General features: G+C 35.4%; 1 protein-coding gene across 9 annotated transcripts in view; it reads left to right on the top strand.

Moving 5' to 3' along the window:
* Oatp30B (Organic anion transporting polypeptide 30B) overlaps window positions 1–15,533 on the top strand; it is a 79,229-nt gene extending 63,696 nt beyond the window's left edge. For 7 of the 9 annotated variants that reach the window (XM_073968522.1, XM_073968525.1, XM_073968527.1 and 4 more), the window contains 10 exons: window positions 7,811–8,145; window positions 9,178–9,809; window positions 9,882–10,346; window positions 10,412–10,512; window positions 11,341–11,533; window positions 11,596–12,141; window positions 12,209–12,623; window positions 12,694–12,845; window positions 12,928–13,054; window positions 13,114–15,533. In XM_073968522.1, the coding sequence (XP_073824623.1) occupies window positions 7,907–8,145; window positions 9,178–9,809; window positions 9,882–10,346; window positions 10,412–10,512; window positions 11,341–11,533; window positions 11,596–12,141; window positions 12,209–12,623; window positions 12,694–12,845; window positions 12,928–13,054; window positions 13,114–14,056 (3,813 nt within the window). In that variant the 5' untranslated portion in view covers window positions 7,811–7,906 and the 3' untranslated portion in view covers window positions 14,057–15,533. Of the gene's footprint in view, window positions 1–7,810; window positions 8,146–8,336; window positions 8,427–8,471; window positions 8,920–9,177; window positions 9,810–9,881; window positions 10,347–10,411; window positions 10,513–11,340; window positions 11,534–11,595; window positions 12,142–12,208; window positions 12,624–12,693; window positions 12,846–12,927; window positions 13,055–13,113 lie in introns of those variants that run through there. The other 2 variants (XM_073968530.1, XM_073968528.1) reach the window with 2 other exon arrangements.
* The last annotated feature ends 4,615 nt before the right edge of the window (window positions 15,534–20,148 follow it).

Raw genomic sequence — 20,148 nt, 5'->3', positions numbered from 1 at the left:
CTGTTATGTTATACATCGTTACTGGTTCAGTTTTCGCTGTTGAATTATTTTTTATCTTAAAATATGTTTATTGTACTCGCTTTTGTCCATTACATAAGCCGTATACTGCCTATATTTGTTTTGATAAATTGTAACAGTGACTTGTTTTTTTTCTTATTTCTATCCTCCTTGTGGTTAATTATTGCGCTTCAGTCCCATAAGACCAATCAGAAAAAATGAAAAAATAGAGCATTGATTATTTTAAGAAATTACATATTTGGTCACCTACTGTGGTTCCCACAGTACGTACCCAGTACATACCCAGAAAAATGTTCGATGACAAATCATGAGTTAAAGAATCATGGGTGCAAGTGAATTGTCATAGGTGAATTTTTAGGTGAATCACCTATGACATTTACAAGGCAGTGACACAGGCTTTCAATTTCCAATTCTTTGTCATGGCATTTTGCATCAGTCAGAAATAAAATTTTCAGTCCAATTATGTAATTTGTTGAATACAATGTACAGACGATTTCTATCCCCATATGCTATTTTTCTTTATTTATTTATGTAATTTTCAAAATTATATATTATATTTATCATATTTATCTCTTCCGATGGCTGCAGGATTTTCTTTCAACTTGGGTTCCATTTTTTCCAATACTCGGTTAATTATGTGCCAATCTCTGCACCAAACAATCAATTCTAGAATAGTTTTGGTGGTCTCATTTATAAATACTTAGATGGCTTTTATTCTAAACATAACATATTTTTTCTTTTGTTTTATAACAATTTGCAAAGTATATTTTGTTCATACATATATGTCAACTTTTTTTACTTTCATCTGACTTATTATACCCACTACCATAATATGGAGGGTATAATCAAATTTGTTATTCCGTTTGTAATACATCGAAATATTCGTCGGACACCTTATAAAGTATATATGGGGATTTCTGAGTGAAATCGGACACATCTTTATCAGTATAAAATTCTATGTCGAAGAAGCCATGTCCACCTGTCTGTTGAAATCAAGATATAGCTTGCAATTTTAATAAAAGAAATTTATAAATTGGTATAAAAGTTTTTTTTCTCCTAGGATGTTCGGTATGGAAAATGGGCTATATATCTTAGGGCGGGGTTTTCGCCGCTCTAGCCTCAATATCTCACCGAAATATCTGAAATTTGGTATTTAGTTTACGTTGGGGGTATGAAACTTTCCAACTGAAATTTGTCGGTGTAGGTCCACGCCTTCATATAGCCTCCATAGAGCGGCACCTCCCGATTTTCGGTACTTTGAAGATTGTGGCCTATTATCTCTCCGAAATGGCTGAAATTTGGTAACTAGTCTTCGTTGAGTGTATAAAACTTTACAATTGAAATTTGTCGGTATAGGTCCACGCCTTCATATAGCCCCCATAGAGCGGTACCTCCCGATTTTCGGTATTTTAAAGGTTTTAACTTCATGAACGCTCTCAAAACATCCAACTACGTGGCACCAAATGTACATAAGTCGACTTATGTCGATATGTATGAAAACCACAGATATATGACATAACTTTTACATTTTGTCTAACTAGGAGGGTTGGCGTTTTTTTATTTGGGATGATGACTTCTATTTTGTTTTTCAAAATAGTCAGGCTTAATCCCATAGTCGTTGTTTTAATATTTTATTAAAACAACTTTAATTTATTAGTGGGAAAATTTTTGTCTAACTATATATGATTTTGCTTAAAACCGCATTTCCATCGAACAGGTTTTAGTTGTTTAAAGTTGTCAAATCCATAGAATATCTTCTGTCAATTAAATTATGTAATTGCCCCAAATGCCTATTTATTTTAGGTGTAAATATAAATTAAGCTTAATCGGCCAACATCTATATAATTATTAACCTAGTTTTAATTTTTACATACATATGTATGTACATACATATGTATGTATGCCTATAGTATGTTGTAGTTTTATTTGAATTAAATAAAAACGCGAACTTTTTGTACAATTTCTTTTCCTACAATCGTGGTTTCCAAAAGTGATATGATTTCAAATGTATATTTCGAGAAACAAACTATTTCTTCTTCAAAAATCATGCTCATTGCCACAGCTGATACCCAAGTACTTACATACATACATAGTACGTATTTATCAGTTAAGCCACACATAGTTCGTGTACTACGAAACATAAAGAGCGTCTTTTTACCGAGGCATTTTACCGTTTGTTTGAACAGTGAGAAGATGTATTCGTGGTTATGTTGCAGAAAGAAAGGAAATTTAATACCTGGTACGCTCCAATTCATTGCAATGCATGTTTTCTGGCCAAAAGCGTCTTCATAAGTTTTCTCAAACAGAAATTGTTATAAATATTAGAGTCCGCTGTGCAACAATACCTATAAAACATTTTTAAGCGCCATTAAAAAGGTATGTTTGTATTTTATTAGATTGCAACAGCAGCAACTCATTTAACATTATTCATAATAAAAATATTAAAAAATATTGGTTGTGGTTTATAATCTGTGCAGTAGATGATAACTCAATGCAAGAAGCTTCTGTTCGGGGTGCCAAAGAATGGCCTATTGTATTGTATTGAATGTTGCTGCAAACAATGGAAGGTTATATAGTATTTTCTTTGTCTGCCCATCATGGTCTTAATAATATGTCATCCAGGAGGAAAGATAACTATGTTTTCAAATTACAAAAATATTTTTTGACAGCAGGAAATGAACATCTTAACCTTCTCAGTTATCCATATTACCTGAAAACCGTGATATGTCCTAAATCAAATCCATTGAGGCAAAACCAGTTCCAATTATTGTCAATATATCTGATGACTCTAAGAATTATTCACATTCAATACCTTAAATGGTATGTATTAAAATAGATATAGAGTAACCGGGGCAGGTTTGGGTAAAGTACTGCTAAAACAAGATTATATCGTTTTTGCACATTTAGGAAGCGTACCTAAAACCTTCTGGGCGGCATGTTCTACGAAAAAAATCTTCATTAGATTTGACTGAAGACATGTCATCTCAAAAATAAGATAAAACAACATCGAACAAAGATAAAACGCGAATTTCTGATGGCTTATGGGGTCTCCAGCAAAAAATTCACCATGTTATAAGTCAAAAATTTATAATTACGGCTGATCTGCCCTTTAGGGTTCTGTATATACTCATCAATGGCTTTCATCCCCAAAATAAAAGTCCACTCCCCACACCTTGATTTCCATTTTGTTGCACAGTGTAATAAGTAAGATATAACACAACAATAGGACAATAACATAAAACGTGAGAATCGAGGGCAACATTACAGTTTTTATGAATTTTATGAGGCATAAAACCTCAATCATCATTTTTAGGTTGGGTTAGGTTAAAGGACGCGCAGCTGTCATAGACAGCCACTCCACTCGGAGACCTTGTGGTCCATTGTGTTCATCCTGTTAAAGAGTAAGTTGTAGAGAAGAAGATAGATGTCAGGCTGTAGACGCCTGAGGAAGTACAAAGGTATATGAAGTATGTATATGTAAAATAATAGAAATTCAGAGATATCGAAAGATTATATACGATTTAGGTTTAGAGAAGAGAGTGAAAGAGTTTTGGCATGTTATGGTGCAGTAGTTCCTTCTCGCTGAAGCCATCTCAGACCTTTGGCGAGTAGAAGCAGGTTGTTGTTGTAGCAAAGCAAATGTGTTCGGTCGTGTGTTATTTCAGTTATCAGGTTCCTCTGTATCCAGATTCAAGAATTCTGCAACCTGGACCGGTTGCGTCCATAAGGAATCAGAAGACAGGTGAGTGGGGTTAGCTGGGCAGCTAAACAAATGCAGTGTATCGTGTGGTCCCAATCCACATGCTGGACATGTGTTGGGTATCGTGGCGTCAATTCGGGCCCAATACGAATTGAGGCGGCTGCATCGTCCGGATCTTAACTGGGCTAAAACCAGTCGTGTTTGCCTTGGCAGCTGGCGTTCTTCTGCTGCGATGGATGGGGGTGGTCTCCAAGTACGGCATTCACACTGTATCTCTGTACTGCCTGCGCAACCATGTCAGTGTGAATGCTATCCAAGCCTGCCTGATAAGCTCGTAGGTCTAGAGGGTCTCTTTTATACCTTTGGACCTCTCTCTCTCTCTCTAGATCCTGAAGATCTCTCCTGACGTGCCTGGGTGGATGAAGCCTGTCCATTAAATCGTGACAGGGATGCTCACTGCCATAACATCATATTGTGTTGACGCACTGGTAAAATCTTCGTCTCCTCATGAAGATGGTCCACTGGTGTCATGAGGAGGCACCCTGTTGCAGTCCTCATGGCAGCATTCTGGCAGGTTTGAATCTTCTTCCACTGCGTAGTGCTAACCTTTGCAGACCACGCTGGCCCCGCATAGCTTACCACAGACCGGCCTATTGCATTGTAGGTGGTCAACAAGGTTTCTTTGTCAGCTCCCCAAGTGCTGCCGACCATCGACTTGAGCACCTTGTTCCTACTTCTGATCTTATCGCAAATAGCTGTGGCATGCGCGGACGACTTATACATGCTATGCAACCCCACGGCGGCCGGTTCTATGATCCGGATTGACTCGGAGGAATCTTCGACCAGGGGCCGTCACCTCAACAATTATATGTTTGTATTCGTGTAGAAGCGGGTTTGTTGGCTCGAGTTGGCCGATGGCTGTCACAGATTGGATCTTGTGTTCCCCCATGGCTTGCATTCTACGGGTCACGAGCATTGGACAGCGGTATAATAGGCGTTCGATCAGATTTCCCCATGGAAAGCAGAGATGTGGTCTTTCGCTTGGAGAGAATGGGCCAGATTGCCTTGGACACCTTACAGCCGGGTTTGTTGTGCCAAATCTGACCAGCCCTGTCCTGGTATCTTTGTTTAAAATTGTACAAGCGTGGCTTGATTGAGTTGTCGATTTAAGTGTCGGTTGACTCAGATCCGCAACGCGCCAGTTCATCCGCTTTTTCATTTCCCTCGATGCTGCAACGCTACGGGACCCAGCAAAAGGTAACGATTGATTTTAGAGCCTCGAAAGCTTTCCTGTAGTTTAGGGCAGTTCAATACATTATTAAAAAAACAATAAAGACAATACGACGTCTGGCACAACACCTTAAAAACCATCACTGTTAATAACTATGAGCTTAATTTTAAATCACGTACGTTTAGTTTTATCTAGAATCTCCGAATTTTAGAATAAAATCGTTGGCAGAACCTATTTTGTATTCATAGAACACGACAGCAATTTTCGTTACGCTTTTTTTGAAGTTTGCAATTGAATGAATACCAATAAGAAATTACGGATACGAGATGTTTATTCAAATTTTGTGATTTTGGCAATATCTTGGCAATGGACAAAATTCTAGCAGTTTTTTTTTTTTTGATTTGTAATGTTCAGATTATTTGTTCGGATTGTTTTATTATACCCTTTTCAGGGCTCACAATTTTGCGGTTTCTTTAAAAAAATAAGGAAATAATCACTTTAATGAAACATTTCTTCTATGTTTCAATCTACATATCGTCACCATAAATGACCGAAGTCGTATCTCCAACACAGTCAAAATTAGTCTTTTGATTGAATAAGACTAAAATGCATAAGACTAAAATGCATGCTCTTGCAAAATTGCAAGCTTATACATAAAAAATAACGATTCTACTCAAGAAAAAGCATTTCGGAAAATGGGATAACATTGCAGATTTTTTTGTAATGGCGGATCCCAAAACCAAGCGTTTCTGCGGTTTTGCTTTCAATACTTACTCCCATTGGTATATGATTGATAATATCCCATATACTCGCCTTCATAAGATAAAACAGTTTTTCATTTTATAACGTTTTTTGCTTCTCCTGTAAAATTATTATTTTGTTAGTTACGACTTTTGGCATTTATGGTGACGATGTGTATGTACATTAGGGTTATAACTTTTTTGCAAATATCAAAAATACCACCAAATAGTAGGGTAAAGCAAAAATTAGAAAAAATTAACATTAAAATATTTATAAGCAAACATACTTAAAAGGCTTTTGCAAATCGCGTTCGGTGTGGGAACTTTTTTCACCGAATCCATTCCGCATATAGGACTTGCATTTTTTGTTATAGTCCTAATTGTCATATATTTATATACATTTGCTGGTATATATGAATTTATTCTTCCGAACCTTTTCAAGTAGGAATATAATATGTATCGTCAATTATCGCTGATATATGTACGTATTTTATTTGCGTATGTTTATACACTCATGTAGATACATTTACATACATACAAATGTACATTCATACATATAATGTATGTTGTGTTTACTACGCGTATAAGTAATTTAACAAATTCCCATGTGGGTGAATGTTAGCCACTATTCCCTGAGGAGGTTAATATTGTCAGCTTGTAAATAACAAGAAGGCCTTCGAGACAAAATATGTTCACCAACAATCACAGAGTGGCATGATTTAATTGACTGTCGGTGTCATGGGCCTCTAGAGTCGGGCCCAAATGCATTCCGTAGTGTATCACACATGACAGTCTGGGCAATTAGATGCACGCATTAGATGTTGTTTTAATTGTCAATGGTATAATTGTTGTCATATAGTTGTTGCAAACAAATAATAAAAATATTGTACATATATTTTGTCCGGTCCTAGATTAAATGAACTAACTATTTGTCTAAGTTACTATGCAAATGTGATATAACAAGTAACAAAGGCAAATACGACCATGTGATACCCTAAACAAACCTTTGAGATGTTCCCACTTTCAAACTAAGGCCAGATCTCGGTGGTGTTTTGGGTAAATATTACCAATATATTTTTGCAAAGAATATACATTAGTCCATTGAAAAACCAGTAAGGAAAGGATCAAAGTCGGGCGGGGCCGACTATATGATACCCTACACCACTGTGAATATGTAAAATATAAATCGGAGCTATATCCAGATCTAAACCGATTTTGATATAATTTGGCACATTTATTTCCAGACCGAATTCAGTCACACATTCCAAATTTCATCGAAATCGGAAATATATAGCGTGTTTGGTACAGAAAATACGTGAAATCGGGCGAAAATAAATTTGGGAGCTATATCCAAATCTGAACCGATTTCTATATAATTTGGCACACTTATTTGTAGACCAAATTGAGTCAAACATCCCAAATTTCATTAAAATCGGACGTATATAGCGTGATTGGTGCAGCAAATACGTGAAATCGGGCGAAAATATATATGGGAGCTATATCCAAATCTGAACCGATTTTCACCAAAAGCAATAGCGTTCTTCCTATGGCTAAAAAACCAACCAACCAACGTTGCGAACAAAAATACATGGACAGACGGACAGACAAACAGACGGACGGACATGCATAAATCGGCTCAGAAAGTGATTATATGTATATCGCCAAAAGGAACTATGGGTCTATTTCGTTTCCTTTTGTATGTTACATACAAATGCACAAAGACATAATACCCCTTACCACTGTGTGGTGTAGGGTATAAATAGGGTTGGAGCTTCATGGCAGGACATAAATATTTTTTTCCATTCCAATTTTGTCACCGATTTTGCACGTTTTTGATTGATGATCACCTTTTTTTTTGGTGGCACTGTATGCGTCTTCCAAAAATACTCATAAATGGTATAGAATAAAATTTTAAAATACATTCGTCGAGATACCTTTTTCAGACCAACATCTAAGGTGTTACCAACGTTCTGGGCAAAACAAAGATCTAATGACCTCTCTTACATAATGGTGAAGGGTATAACAACAATTTTGATTAATGTTATCTTTTATTTCGAAACACGAACAAACTTATTTTCATGTCACTAAAACTAATTTTCATTGTTATTGTATTAATTTCAGGAAATGCTACTGTAGATTTGGATCGGAGCGTTCTGAGTTGAAAAAAAATTGAAGTTTCAAATATATAGTTAAGGCAGTAACACGAATGCTGTAATCATGACCGGAAAGAAACCGGAAAAGGCCGGTCACTGCAGCTGCAACACGGACCAACAATATGTAAATCCCTCATTTGAACAAGACACCAATGTCGGCCCTTCGTACAGTACTCGAAGATACAGCGACAATCTTGTCCAGTCTATGGAAGATCCAAGTGTCAGCAGTTCCTGTAATGCTACCACAAATAATGCCAGTTGTGCCGTTCACAGCAACATTAGTTCACATCGCAAGGGTCACAGGTAAGCTCTTAGTCTAGTTTTATGAAGGCCCTTTCAGTACTGCAGCAGGTGAAAACAACTGCACACCGTTTATGTGGTCGCTTACTGGCTGCTATTTGTCCTTTGTAAATAATTGACGTGTTGGAAAATCAATAACTCTTCTGTTGTTTGGGGGGTTGGCCACAAACATGCACTGCAAGGGTCGTCAGTATTTTAAATGTGCCAGGATAAACATGAACATGGCGTAATAGTCGTCGGTCAATTAACTTCCGAAATTCCAAACATAAGCATGTCAATGTGTTGTCAGTAATGTGTGAAATAGACTTCATTTATGTTTCTCTTATTGCTAACAATAGAAAATTTATGAAGGCCTTGCTGTAACAATTTCGTACATGTTTTTGAAGAACATGTTTTTCGACTAGCGAAATCAAATTTCTTTAAAATCCACTTTTATCCGAACAGTTGTCCAAATAGCGAATATTTTGTGATATAATGAAAAATTATTTATTCAGACCGATTAGGTCTTCTAAACATTCATTTAGTCCGATGTCACACATACACATTTCTTGGTAAAGTAAATTGTGTTTATGGGACAGAACGAGGAGGAAAGTGCTCCGCTATACTATTTCCTACCACATATTTCCCAAAAACTCAATTTACTTCGCCGAAAAATTTGTACGACATCGACATTTCAATGAAATCATTTCATATACATGCATATAATAATACAATATTATAATTGTTCCACAAATATCCCGAAGGGACAAGGGATACAAGGAGACATTTCATATATAGGTACTTAGAGTTTCATTAAATTAAAGTTCAAAACTATTTTACATTACATGAAGAAGGACGTGAAATGTAATTCGGGAGCTCACAAACTCGTAATGAGTTAATCCTTTTTATTAGCGGCTTCGACTCAACTTATACATGAACCGGAAACTTATTTTTAACTAAAATCCTATATAGTAAACCAAATTAAAATAATTTTAACAGAAGGTTTTCAAGAGCATTTAATTTAATTCAATTTCAAAAATGTCTTTATACTTACAGAAGACAGGAATCAATGTATCAAATGACCGGTCTCTATTCTGAAACGAACAGTGGCGATGATAGCAGCATTGATATGGCGGAGGGCAGCACACTGGCAAGTAGACCAGCGAATCCTATAGGCAGTACAGCAACGACTACAATGTCAACAGTACTTACAAACAATGCCCGAAATCTCCAAGCCAAAACATCATCCTGCTCGGATTCTGTAATAAAATGTCACAGCCGTCAATCTTCGGCTGTGCTAGGAAACACCTTGCACAGTCATAACAATTTACACGGAAACCAAAATGCCTATGCTGTGGCAAGTGGTAATGCAACATGTGGCCTTAATGATGATGATGACGATTTACGTTCTCAAGACTGTGGCATAATGGCGTGTCGACCCAGAGGCGTTCAGAAGTTTGCTCGCATCAAGATATTTGTCCTGCTGTTGTCGATGTTGGTAACGCTTCAGCAGGCATTAAGTTCGGGTTATATCAATTCAGTGATAACAACAATCGAAAAACGATTCGAAATACCGTCCAGTTATTCTGGTCTAATAGCGTCCAGTTATGAGATTGGTAATGTCATTACCGTTATATTTGTAAGCTATTTGGGAAGCAGGCGTCACATACCCGTTTGGATCGGAATTGGTAAGTATACTAAGGAAATAAATTTCACAAATAATTATCTAAATGTTGTTATTGTATCAACAAACAAAACAGGTGCGGTTATTATGGGCATTGGCTCATTGGTATTTATGGTCCCACACTTTACTGGTGAAGCCAATCCGGGTGTCAGTATAGCTAACGAAACATCCGATAATATATGTCGCAGTGCTTTAGTGCGTAATCAAGACATGGATTTGGGAAGACTGTCTAGTGGGCTCTCGAATCCACCCTTAGCACCGCATACGCTGCGAGAAGACAACTGCCTCGAGGGTAAATTGTCTACATTTGGCCCTGTACTGTTGTTTGTCATAGCTCAACTTCTACTGGGTTGTGGTGGAAGTCCCTTATTTACATTGGGCACGACATATGTTGATGATCATGTGAAAACGGAAAGCTCGTCCATGTATATTGGTTGCATGTACAGTATGGCAGCATTTGGACCGGTTGTTGGTTTTCTTTTGGGTGCCTACTTGCTGTCTTTCCATATGGACTCGTTATCATCTTCGATAATTTCTATTGGTATTTACAGTGAGAGTAGACTTTTATAGTTAATATAATGATGACATTCCCCTTTGTTTTTGCAGATCCTGGTGATCGCCGTTGGGTTGGCATGTGGTGGGGAGGTTTTCTATTGTGTGGAGTATTGCTGCTTATTGTTGCTATTCCGTTTTTCTCTTTTCCCAAGGTAAGTAAAATAAAAATGAAGTTTTCTTAAACATAACCAGTAAGGAAAGAATCAAATTGGTGTATCAAATGCCTCATATTGGCCGAAAATATATATGGTAGCAATATCCAAATCTGACCCGGTTTCGATATAATTTGGCAAAGATTTTTCTAAACCAAATTCCGTCACACATTTCAAATTTGATCAAAATTGGACATGCATATAGCGATTGTTGCACCAAAACCTAAAATAAGCCGAAAATATATATGGGAGCTATATCCAAATCTGAACCGATTCTTACCAAAATAAATAGCGTACGTCCTTTGGCCGAAAAAATGATCTTCTCCCAATTTTTATTTGAATCGGACAATAAATGCGATCTGTAATTTGATTACATAAATACATGGACATACACGGACATACATAAATCAACACAGAATGTGATGCTATGTAGATGGTCAAAAGTAACCATTCCTTTTGCATGTTACATGCAAACATACACAAAAATATAATACCTTTTACACAGTGTGGTGTAGGGTATAAAGGGATGAAATCATGCCATGGAATCACAATCACGACATTTAAAAGTAAGTAGGGTAACATGGGGCAGCTTCGCCACTGGTGTGCCCTCCCAGCGCCGATTTTATTGATGCTACATAACGATTGTCCAAGGGATAGTTGTGAGCTTATCGAAGATCTATAGTTTTTGGTGGTTTATATGAAGCCCATTACGCAATGCTTTTCTGTGCTTCAAACCCCCATCTTAAAAAAAGTATCATAATTTTCATTGAATCCCATTTTTGGGAATAAGTATTCCTAAATACTTTCTTTTAATTGTAAATATTTCAGGTTCTCACACATGAAAAGAAGAAAATTCGTAAAGCATCTGTTGTTGTTCAACCGGCTATACCGAACAATTCGAACAGTTTACCACGAAACACCGACGAAATCGGTAGAGTTAAGAAGGAAATTGTATCGGTGGCCACTAAAGATGAACCAGAAAAACCTAAAATTGATACCGGCTATGGAAAAGATATTAAAGGTAATGCATTTCTTTGTGATTTTTCAAACTTCTATCTGCTAATATGTTTTGAATATTTACAGATATTCCACAATCCATGCTCCGCTTGGTTACAAACCCAGTTTATATTGTGACATGTCTAGGGGCCTGCATGGAGTTGATGATAGTTTCTGGCTTCGTGGTATTTTTACCCAAATACTTGGAGACACAATTCAGTGTGGGTAAAAGCCAGGCTAGTGTCTTTACTGGATCCATTGCTATACCTGGAGCATGCATTGGCATCTTCATTGGCGGCTGTGTACTTAAACGATTCCAGTTGAAGCCAAAAGGAGCCGTTACATTTGTTTTGATTTCGAATATCATCTGTCTGGGATGTTATGCACTGTTATTTTTCTTGGGCTGCGACAATCTGAAGATGGCCGGAACCACCATGCCTTACTATAATAATTCCAAACATGGAGCGTTGGAACCATTCCAAGTAAATTTAACAGCTGCCTGTAACTTTGGTTGTGAATGTTTAACCAGCGATGTTGAGCCTGTGTGTGGCAATAACGGTCTAACATATTTTAGTCCATGTCATGCGGGATGTACTGCCTTTTCCTCTAGTTCCAATTATACAAATTGTGCATGTAAGTGTAAAGTTATCCAAACATATTCGGTTGGATGTAATAGAGCGCCACCTAATTTCTTTTTCAGGTGTTCATGCGAATATTTCCAGCAGCATTTATATGGGCGCTGGTGGCAGTCAGGCACAGGCCCTGAATGCCAATGAAAATTTTGCAGAAGTCACTGTAGTTCCTGTTGCTACTGCCGGTCCTTGTGCCAATCCCTGTCGCAATATCTATCCGTTCCTTATTTTACTCTTCTTCATGACATTCATTGTAGCAGCCACCCAAATGCCACTTCTAATGATTGTTCTACGCTCTGTGTCTGAAGAAGAGCGATCATTTGCCCTTGGTATGCAGTTTGTTATATTCCGTTTGTTTGGTTATATCCCAGCACCAATTCTGTTTGGTAATCTAATTGACTCCACCTGTTTGTTGTGGAAGTCTTCATGTGGTGAGAAAGGAGGGCGATGCCTCATTTACGATATCGAAAAGTTCCGCTACAAGTATGTAAAACAAAATCAAGAAGTTTAGTTAAATAGTAAAATAATAAACATGTTCCACATTTTCTTGTAGATATGTTGGTCTGTGTGCAACAGTCAAGATTGTGGCTCTGGTAATATTCATCGTTGATTTTTGGCTTGTCAGGCGCCGTAAGCAATTGGATAAAACAAAACCACTGAATCCAAGTGATCCAGTAATAGGATCAATTATTAGCTTGGACAAATGTAAGTCATGCTAGTCGTGAATTATGAACATACCTGTATGTACTTACCTATACATAACTAACAAATGATCTTTTTCGTTTAGTATTTGAAGAAAAGCTGAGTGGTAATGATTCCCATTTAAATTACGATGACGGTGGTGAGCTAGCATTGAAATCTGATACATATCGACATTCACGTAATAATTCGCGTACAATTCAACTGGAATATGGGTAAGCTAAGATGTTATTCCATTGATCTTCCCTGAAACTTATACGCTATCTGTTTACAGCTACGATAAATGCAACAACACATTGCCCGCAAATAGTCCTAACGTGCCACAAACAAAATCTAAGAAACACTTCCGCAGCGCATCTTGTGACGTGAAGATGATACGTAGCTTTGCCAAGGATCACAATACCAATACTAATAATGCCACGGACGCGTGCGAAACATCAAAATTCAAGAACTTGAAAAAGCTTCATACACATTCCCGCAATAATTCAAGTGACCTTAATTCCGAATTCCGCCATAAATTGGTGGCTCACTCCAATTCTTGCTCACGGGACGATCCTAATTTCAGTATTCGTTTTATACAAAATCAACTTAAGCCGCAAGCAGATGAAGAGGAAGAAGATGAACTAACAACTGGATGTGGCCATTTCGTACGAAAACATTCGCGTAATCACTCCTATGATCAGATCTATATGCCGAATAACATTAGATTTGATCCGGAATTTTTGCGCGGCCACCACAATCACCACAACAATAAGAAAAACGTTAATTTACTCAAAAATGTGGTAATGGAAAACAAATTGAAAAACTCCAATGAAACAAACGAGGCAGTACTAAGTAATACCGCCTCTGATTCTCAAGGTCATTCGCGCACCAATTCGAAAGATCTTAATATAAGAATTGCTCAAACCGCCCCTTGCTCTACTACTAACACCAGCACTTCCACTACTGTAGGTAATGAAACAACAGCTTTAAGTATTCTAAGACATCGTCGCACCAATTCCAAGGACTTAAATTACGCTACAACTACGCCAAATATTAGCGACAATACAGTTGCAACACAAGCAGCTGTACCTGTGACATCGTCCTCAGGCCATAAGAAACATTCGCGAAATCTTTCGCATCAAAAAATACAAATTGATGACGACCGTAGTGGATTAATTGGCCCAGATGACGAAGATGATGATGAAGATAGCCAACAAAAGGTTGCCAGTATTTAGAGGGAATAACAACAATCAAATTGTCTCCCAAAACGGTTTCCTACAGATAAAAACTATTATGCTAATATTCCTTCCTATGGACGTGCAATAAATACTACATTCCCTTTTACTTCAAACACCTGCATCTACATACATATATTTGGAAGATCATTAAGTTTCGTTCAGGACTAGTTTGTAAACTATTGCACTCTTTCCAAAACTGATGAAGGCATATTGAGAATACCAACTTAATTAGGGTTAGGGTTTGCTTTATTTGGGCAACAAAAAGTTTTCATAAAATGGTTTGAATTTGTCTAATATTTTAAAACTATTTCTTCTTCTTCTACCTTGAATCATTCTCTCAAAAAAATTGTTACAAAAATACCGAAAACATATAAAAATTGTCAATTATTCGAACCAAAAATCGAAAGAGAGTTGCTTGTGTGCTTTAAACTTTAGAAAATCTGTATGAAAAAAATTAAATATATGCGCACTGGTTTTGCATTGCAATGTTTTGAAAAGTTTCTTCCACACATATCATCAGGTATGTTTTCAGTGAACCTCATTGTAAAAGGTCCTTCATATCAGTTATTTATATCTGTACTTACAATAACGTTTTTAGAACGAGATTTTAAATTAAAAAGATAAAAATCTTCACATTTATTATTATGTCCAATATTCAAGAGGTATACAATCACTAAGAAGATGAGAAAAATGGGCTAATGTTGAAGTGTAATTTAAATGTGTCTAAATTGATCGTACTTTGCGACAAACATTTGCGACTATTGGTGAATTTTTGATGGTAGTTGAGCAGTACATACAACATTATCTATTATGTTTCATTAACGTGTTTAGATACAAAAAAGTCTATGGCTACTTCATGCACATCAATAATAATAATAATTAATTTTATCTAGTAAATAAAAGGACGATTGACTACTGGTTAATACCATGAGCTTTATGCATACCATTAGTATATAAAATTAGAATTGCCGCTATTTTTTTGTGAAAGTGATTATCTACAATTGTGTGGCAAATATCCAAATATATTGCAACTAAAACGAATAACATGGTAACAAAGTCATTTGTATTAGCCGGTTTGTGTGATATACTAACATAAAAATAAAATAAAATTATATACGTATATAACATATATAGAGAAAAGAGATATGAAACTGACACTATTTTATATAGTACATATGCGATTGATTTTAAATAGATATTAATTATAAACAGACAAACTCAAACTTAGCAAATAAATCTGCAATAAATAAAATTAATAATAAAAATAATAATAGTAGTAATGACTATTTTACATTTTAGAATAGAACATATTTTGTGACAAGCAAAGGAAAAGAATGTATTTTAAATATGACACACTGCGAAACATGTATACATACATACTTATATATTATTACAACAAATATGAGTACATATGTATATGTATAAAAATGTTTTAGCAAATTTAAAGTTATAAAAAAATATATATAAAAATAAATTTATAAATTTAAACAAGAATTATTTGTTGGCGAATACTACCACTCTTTTTTAGTAAACAAGACATCTGTAAAAATTAAAACATAAACGTTTAGAAGTAAAAGCTTTTTAGCTACAAATGAACAATTAAATTTACTGGAAATTATATTTAATTCAGTTATTGTTGTAGCAGCATAGAAACCTGTTTAGAACCATAGGTTTTAAGCAGGGTTGGCAGCCGCTGGCCGCAATACTATGGATTCGAGTCAATCCGGTGCGAAAGAATTTCTTATCTTGTCTAATTTTGTAAGCAAATCTATGCATTTTCCGTACTTTTTTAGTTTTTGGTCAGGCCAAAGATCGAAATAGTGTCAGCCATTTGTCGGAACTGAACATTTGGCTCTGGGTCTCTAAGAAAAGGTACTGGATGGAAACTGTGTTGTATTTCATATAACTATGTAAGAAGATGGACAAATCATGGAGACGTTGATCCCTGGTATTTAGAAACAAAAAATACGATATTCCCGGGAATAACGATTTTGAGATCCCCGTTTATCGGTAGGTAGAGCGGGAGAACCCAAAAGCTCTATTTGCAACCCTGAACGGAAAATACTATTGGAAGAAGTTAGAGTTTAGAAAAAAGAAAAGTTTGTTTTTTCTATTCCAATATCTTTATTGGTGGACCACACTTTACAACGATGTAACATATATGAATATAGATGGAAAAGGGAATCCTGACCTTTCGAAAAATCCCAATAACATTTAGCCCAGTCAAAATAGGCATGCGTATAATGGGGTGGAGAACTAGAGTTTGCCATTTGCAATGCCCTAAAAGTCACCATCGATTTCATATATGCAAAAAAGTTATTCAGGGTCATAGGTAATTTTTTGGACGCCTTAAGGCCTGAGTACATAAGCAGCCTCTGATAAAAGAATAACGAAGAAAACGGCAACCCAGTTCGAAATTGGCTCGGTCTTCTTTATTCTTTTATATTTGTTATGTCAGAAATGAAGCAGGAAAGCAAGGTAAGCAGGCGAGGCTGCTTATGTACTCAGGCCTTAAGGCGTCCAAAAAATTAAAAAGATTTCAGAATCACATTTGAATTAGGTCGAACTTGGTCTTTAGTCATTTAACAGATATGACTTAAGCAAGAATGCCATGCTTCTTATGTGTCGAGGCCTTTAAACAGTTTTTGAGGTTTTTTTCAAAAAAAAAAATGATAATATCTATTAAATACCAGCTAAAGTAAAAGTTATAAATTTAAAAAAATGTCTACAAGAATGGTCTTCACGATTTTTAAAACGGAGTTACGAAATAAATATGTTGTTATTAGGCGGATCGGTTAAAATAACCACACCCTGTGACGCATTTTCATAAACTGGTTGAATAACCTGGTTTTTGAGTCTGGAGGCTAATCGGGGCTAATCTGGCATAAAATGACTCTTACATGTAATAACTATTCTAAACACTCTTCGATTTTGTTTGATTTTTTTAAATATAGGTATAAATACCTATCACTCTAGCATCCACAAAAATTGAGATAGGACCCTGAAATTTTGGAAAGATCCGTCTTTTGTTTGTAGGCCATGTTCGAAGATGGACTATATTTAGCTACAATTTTTTGAAACAAAATATCTAAAGTATTATTTAGAGATTGGGAAAGTAATTATTCAGCTAGACTTTGATATTAACGAAATTGACCAGTTTTGTGGCAAATGTGTACTACGTTTTAGAACAGTGTCAAAAATTGTGTTGTACAGGCGGAGTAATTTATATTTGCTGGATAGATCATTTGGCAAAGAACATGGTACATTATCTCGTCCTGAAGATGACATGCACGATATGCATTTTGATTTGAACGTCCATTTTCATATTAAGCGTTGCTTGATTATGTATCTTTCCACGATTCAAATTGAGTTAGACCCGGCAAATAACCCATTTAAGAATAAGTGTCAGATAAATAAAGAGGAACTTTGTGTTCCTTTTAAAATTTAAAGTGCGCCCGAGAGTATGCTGCACCAAAAACAAGAACAAATTACAGCAAATTTAAATTAACCAATCAGATTTGAGAAAACTTAAATTATACAGATTTTTTTGATTCATATTGCAATATTTTTACAAAATATAGCATTTATTCTAAATGGAAGATGTAATAACAAATCCCTGGTAATGCGAACTTTATTCCTAACTTTTGTTAAAGTAAGAGATAACAAATTAAAGACAAGATATAAGAATGGCCCTTAAGGCCTCGACACATAAGCGGCTTTCTGGCTGAAGTCATTTCTGCCGAGGCCTTTAGTCTGAAATCGAAATGCAGAAAAAAACTTCTCCTTCAATATCGGCAATAAATGTAGTTTTCGAGTTGATTATTTACCAAATATTTTTTTCATGCATTTATCCACAAGTTTGGCCCAGAGATTAAAACGAAATTCCAATCAGTTTCAGAGATATAGTCCCTAAAATGTAAATATTCTGCCATGTTTAGATGAGACCATACAATTTAAACTCGATATGACAACACAAAACCAATCTAGAGTTTTTGTCGTTTGGGTCTGTACTTTCATAAAATCCTCAGTTGAAGGATTATGTTGCACAGCGTAAAAGTAAATGAAGTACCACAACAAAACGGAATTTTTTAAAATTCTGATATTTTGTCACAGTTAAAAACGGCGTTACGCGCGGGCCAACTTTTCATACCCTCCGCCACAAGTTATATTGACGTAACATTTAATCTTATGGGTCGATTCCGTATTGCGACACGAGTCGTGTCGCGTTGTCAATCGTCTCTGCGACAAAATTTAAAATTTGTACTACGTAAAGCGATAGCAAATAATTGCCGATATCAAGTTATCGGCGATGTAGCGAAGCGTTTTTTGTCTTGATTTGAATAAATGAGAAAAAAAAATATCAGAACAAATCGTAAACAAAATGAATATTTTTATAAAATTATAAGCTTAGTGGAACTATTTTTTGATTATAGAGGAGATCTAACGTAGCATCTATAAGAAGACATTTAAGAGGAAATTCGAATCCTTTAGAACTGCATCAGTATTGTGAATAGATGTTTTGTTTCCAACAATCATCCAAATGTTTATAATTTAGGTTTAAATGCTATTTTCGGCTTCCAAAAGACGCTGCTGAGGAAGTTTTCAAAGGTCCTATGACAATGACTTGTAGTTAATAGAGGAAAAATTGTGTAAAAGTTGTTGTAGTAGCGGTGTTCTTATTCTTAGCTAATTTTCTCACACTCTGCACCACTAATGATGTTACTTACGTTTCAATTTCTCGTTTTTATTCATTTGTAAAATTGCGCGGCCACAGCTAATTTGTTGTCGCCGGAAAATGAACATTATGACGACAAAATTTGACGGCGTCAGGCGATTGTTGCCATATGTAATGTAAAAATTGCATCTGGCACCGCGACACGACTCGTGTCGCAATACGGAATCGACCCATTAGTTTCCTTTTTTAATGTACTTAGCCCACCGCCACGTCACGGCTATTGAATTATATAGTGTGGCTAAAACCTTTAAAAACTCCTGAATCGGGTTGGCACTGTTCTACGGGGTAATAATGGATAATGTTGTCAAAATATTCAAAAAGTGGACCCATATAACAAATTTTCTGCAGGGAGATTGTTTGTCCCTAGAGAAAATCAAATGCCAAATTTTACTCATTTCGAGTGGATAACATTCTTACATTTTCTTTCTATGTTAATTATAAATTTAATTGGGCTTTGATATGAAAGGAGTTTCCCTGTCCTTTTTGGAAATAGTTTTTCTTAAGAATAATTTATATGTATTCCGATTGTATACGCGGTATTCATTGTCATTAAATCGGACAATTAAATGCAAATATATGTATGTATACGTAAGTATGTATGTTTATATGTGTAGTTCTTACAATAAGTGTTAAGCGATTAATATTGTCTCTTTAAACATATTTTAGATATTTAAGTAGAAAATGAAATTTTTATCAAATAAATATTTTAAAAAATAAAAAAAAAAATAATTCTTATGTAAAAAAATAATAAATATTTTAAAAATAATATTTTGTCCAAGCTCGTTGTTAACAAAGAAATATTGGAAATAAAAATGATTGAATTATTGGAAACTTAATTTAAAACAACATACACATAAATATATAATTTAAACAAATACATGTAGAAAGAAATTCAACAACAACAAGAAATACAATTGTCAATGAAAATGTGCTGTGAAAAGATATCTGCGTTAAATCACTTTAACCAGTCGAGTAAAAATTAAATTAGAAACGCAATAAAATCCAATATAAAATTACGTATAAAGACAACTTCTTTTCAAAAATTAAAACGTATGATTTGAACTTATAGCTCTGGCAAGCAACGATCTTTTTATGTATTTCCAAACATTTGTTCTGCAGTATATTACTTTAAAATTGAATAAAAATTAGAAGATGAGTTATATAATCCATAGAGTCGGATACTTTGTAATTAGTTGCAATTTATGCCTTAAAGAAAACTTATTTATATGAAGAAGCAAATAAATGTATTTTTAAGAATAAATGTTGTTTTCCTTAAAAATGGACCGACGTTGCTTGAAGTCACTATATAATTTTTTAAGTGGAGGATTATTTACCACATTCTGACATCACAACA

Source organism: Musca autumnalis, unplaced genomic scaffold (genome assembly GCF_047663935.1).
Source record: "Musca autumnalis isolate F117 unplaced genomic scaffold, ASM4766393v1 scaffold_2, whole genome shotgun sequence".
Classification (NCBI taxonomy): Eukaryota; Metazoa; Arthropoda; class Insecta; order Diptera; family Muscidae; genus Musca; species Musca autumnalis.
The sequence above is the reverse complement of the archived record's forward strand: the minus strand, read 5'-3'. Positions and strand labels throughout refer to the sequence as shown.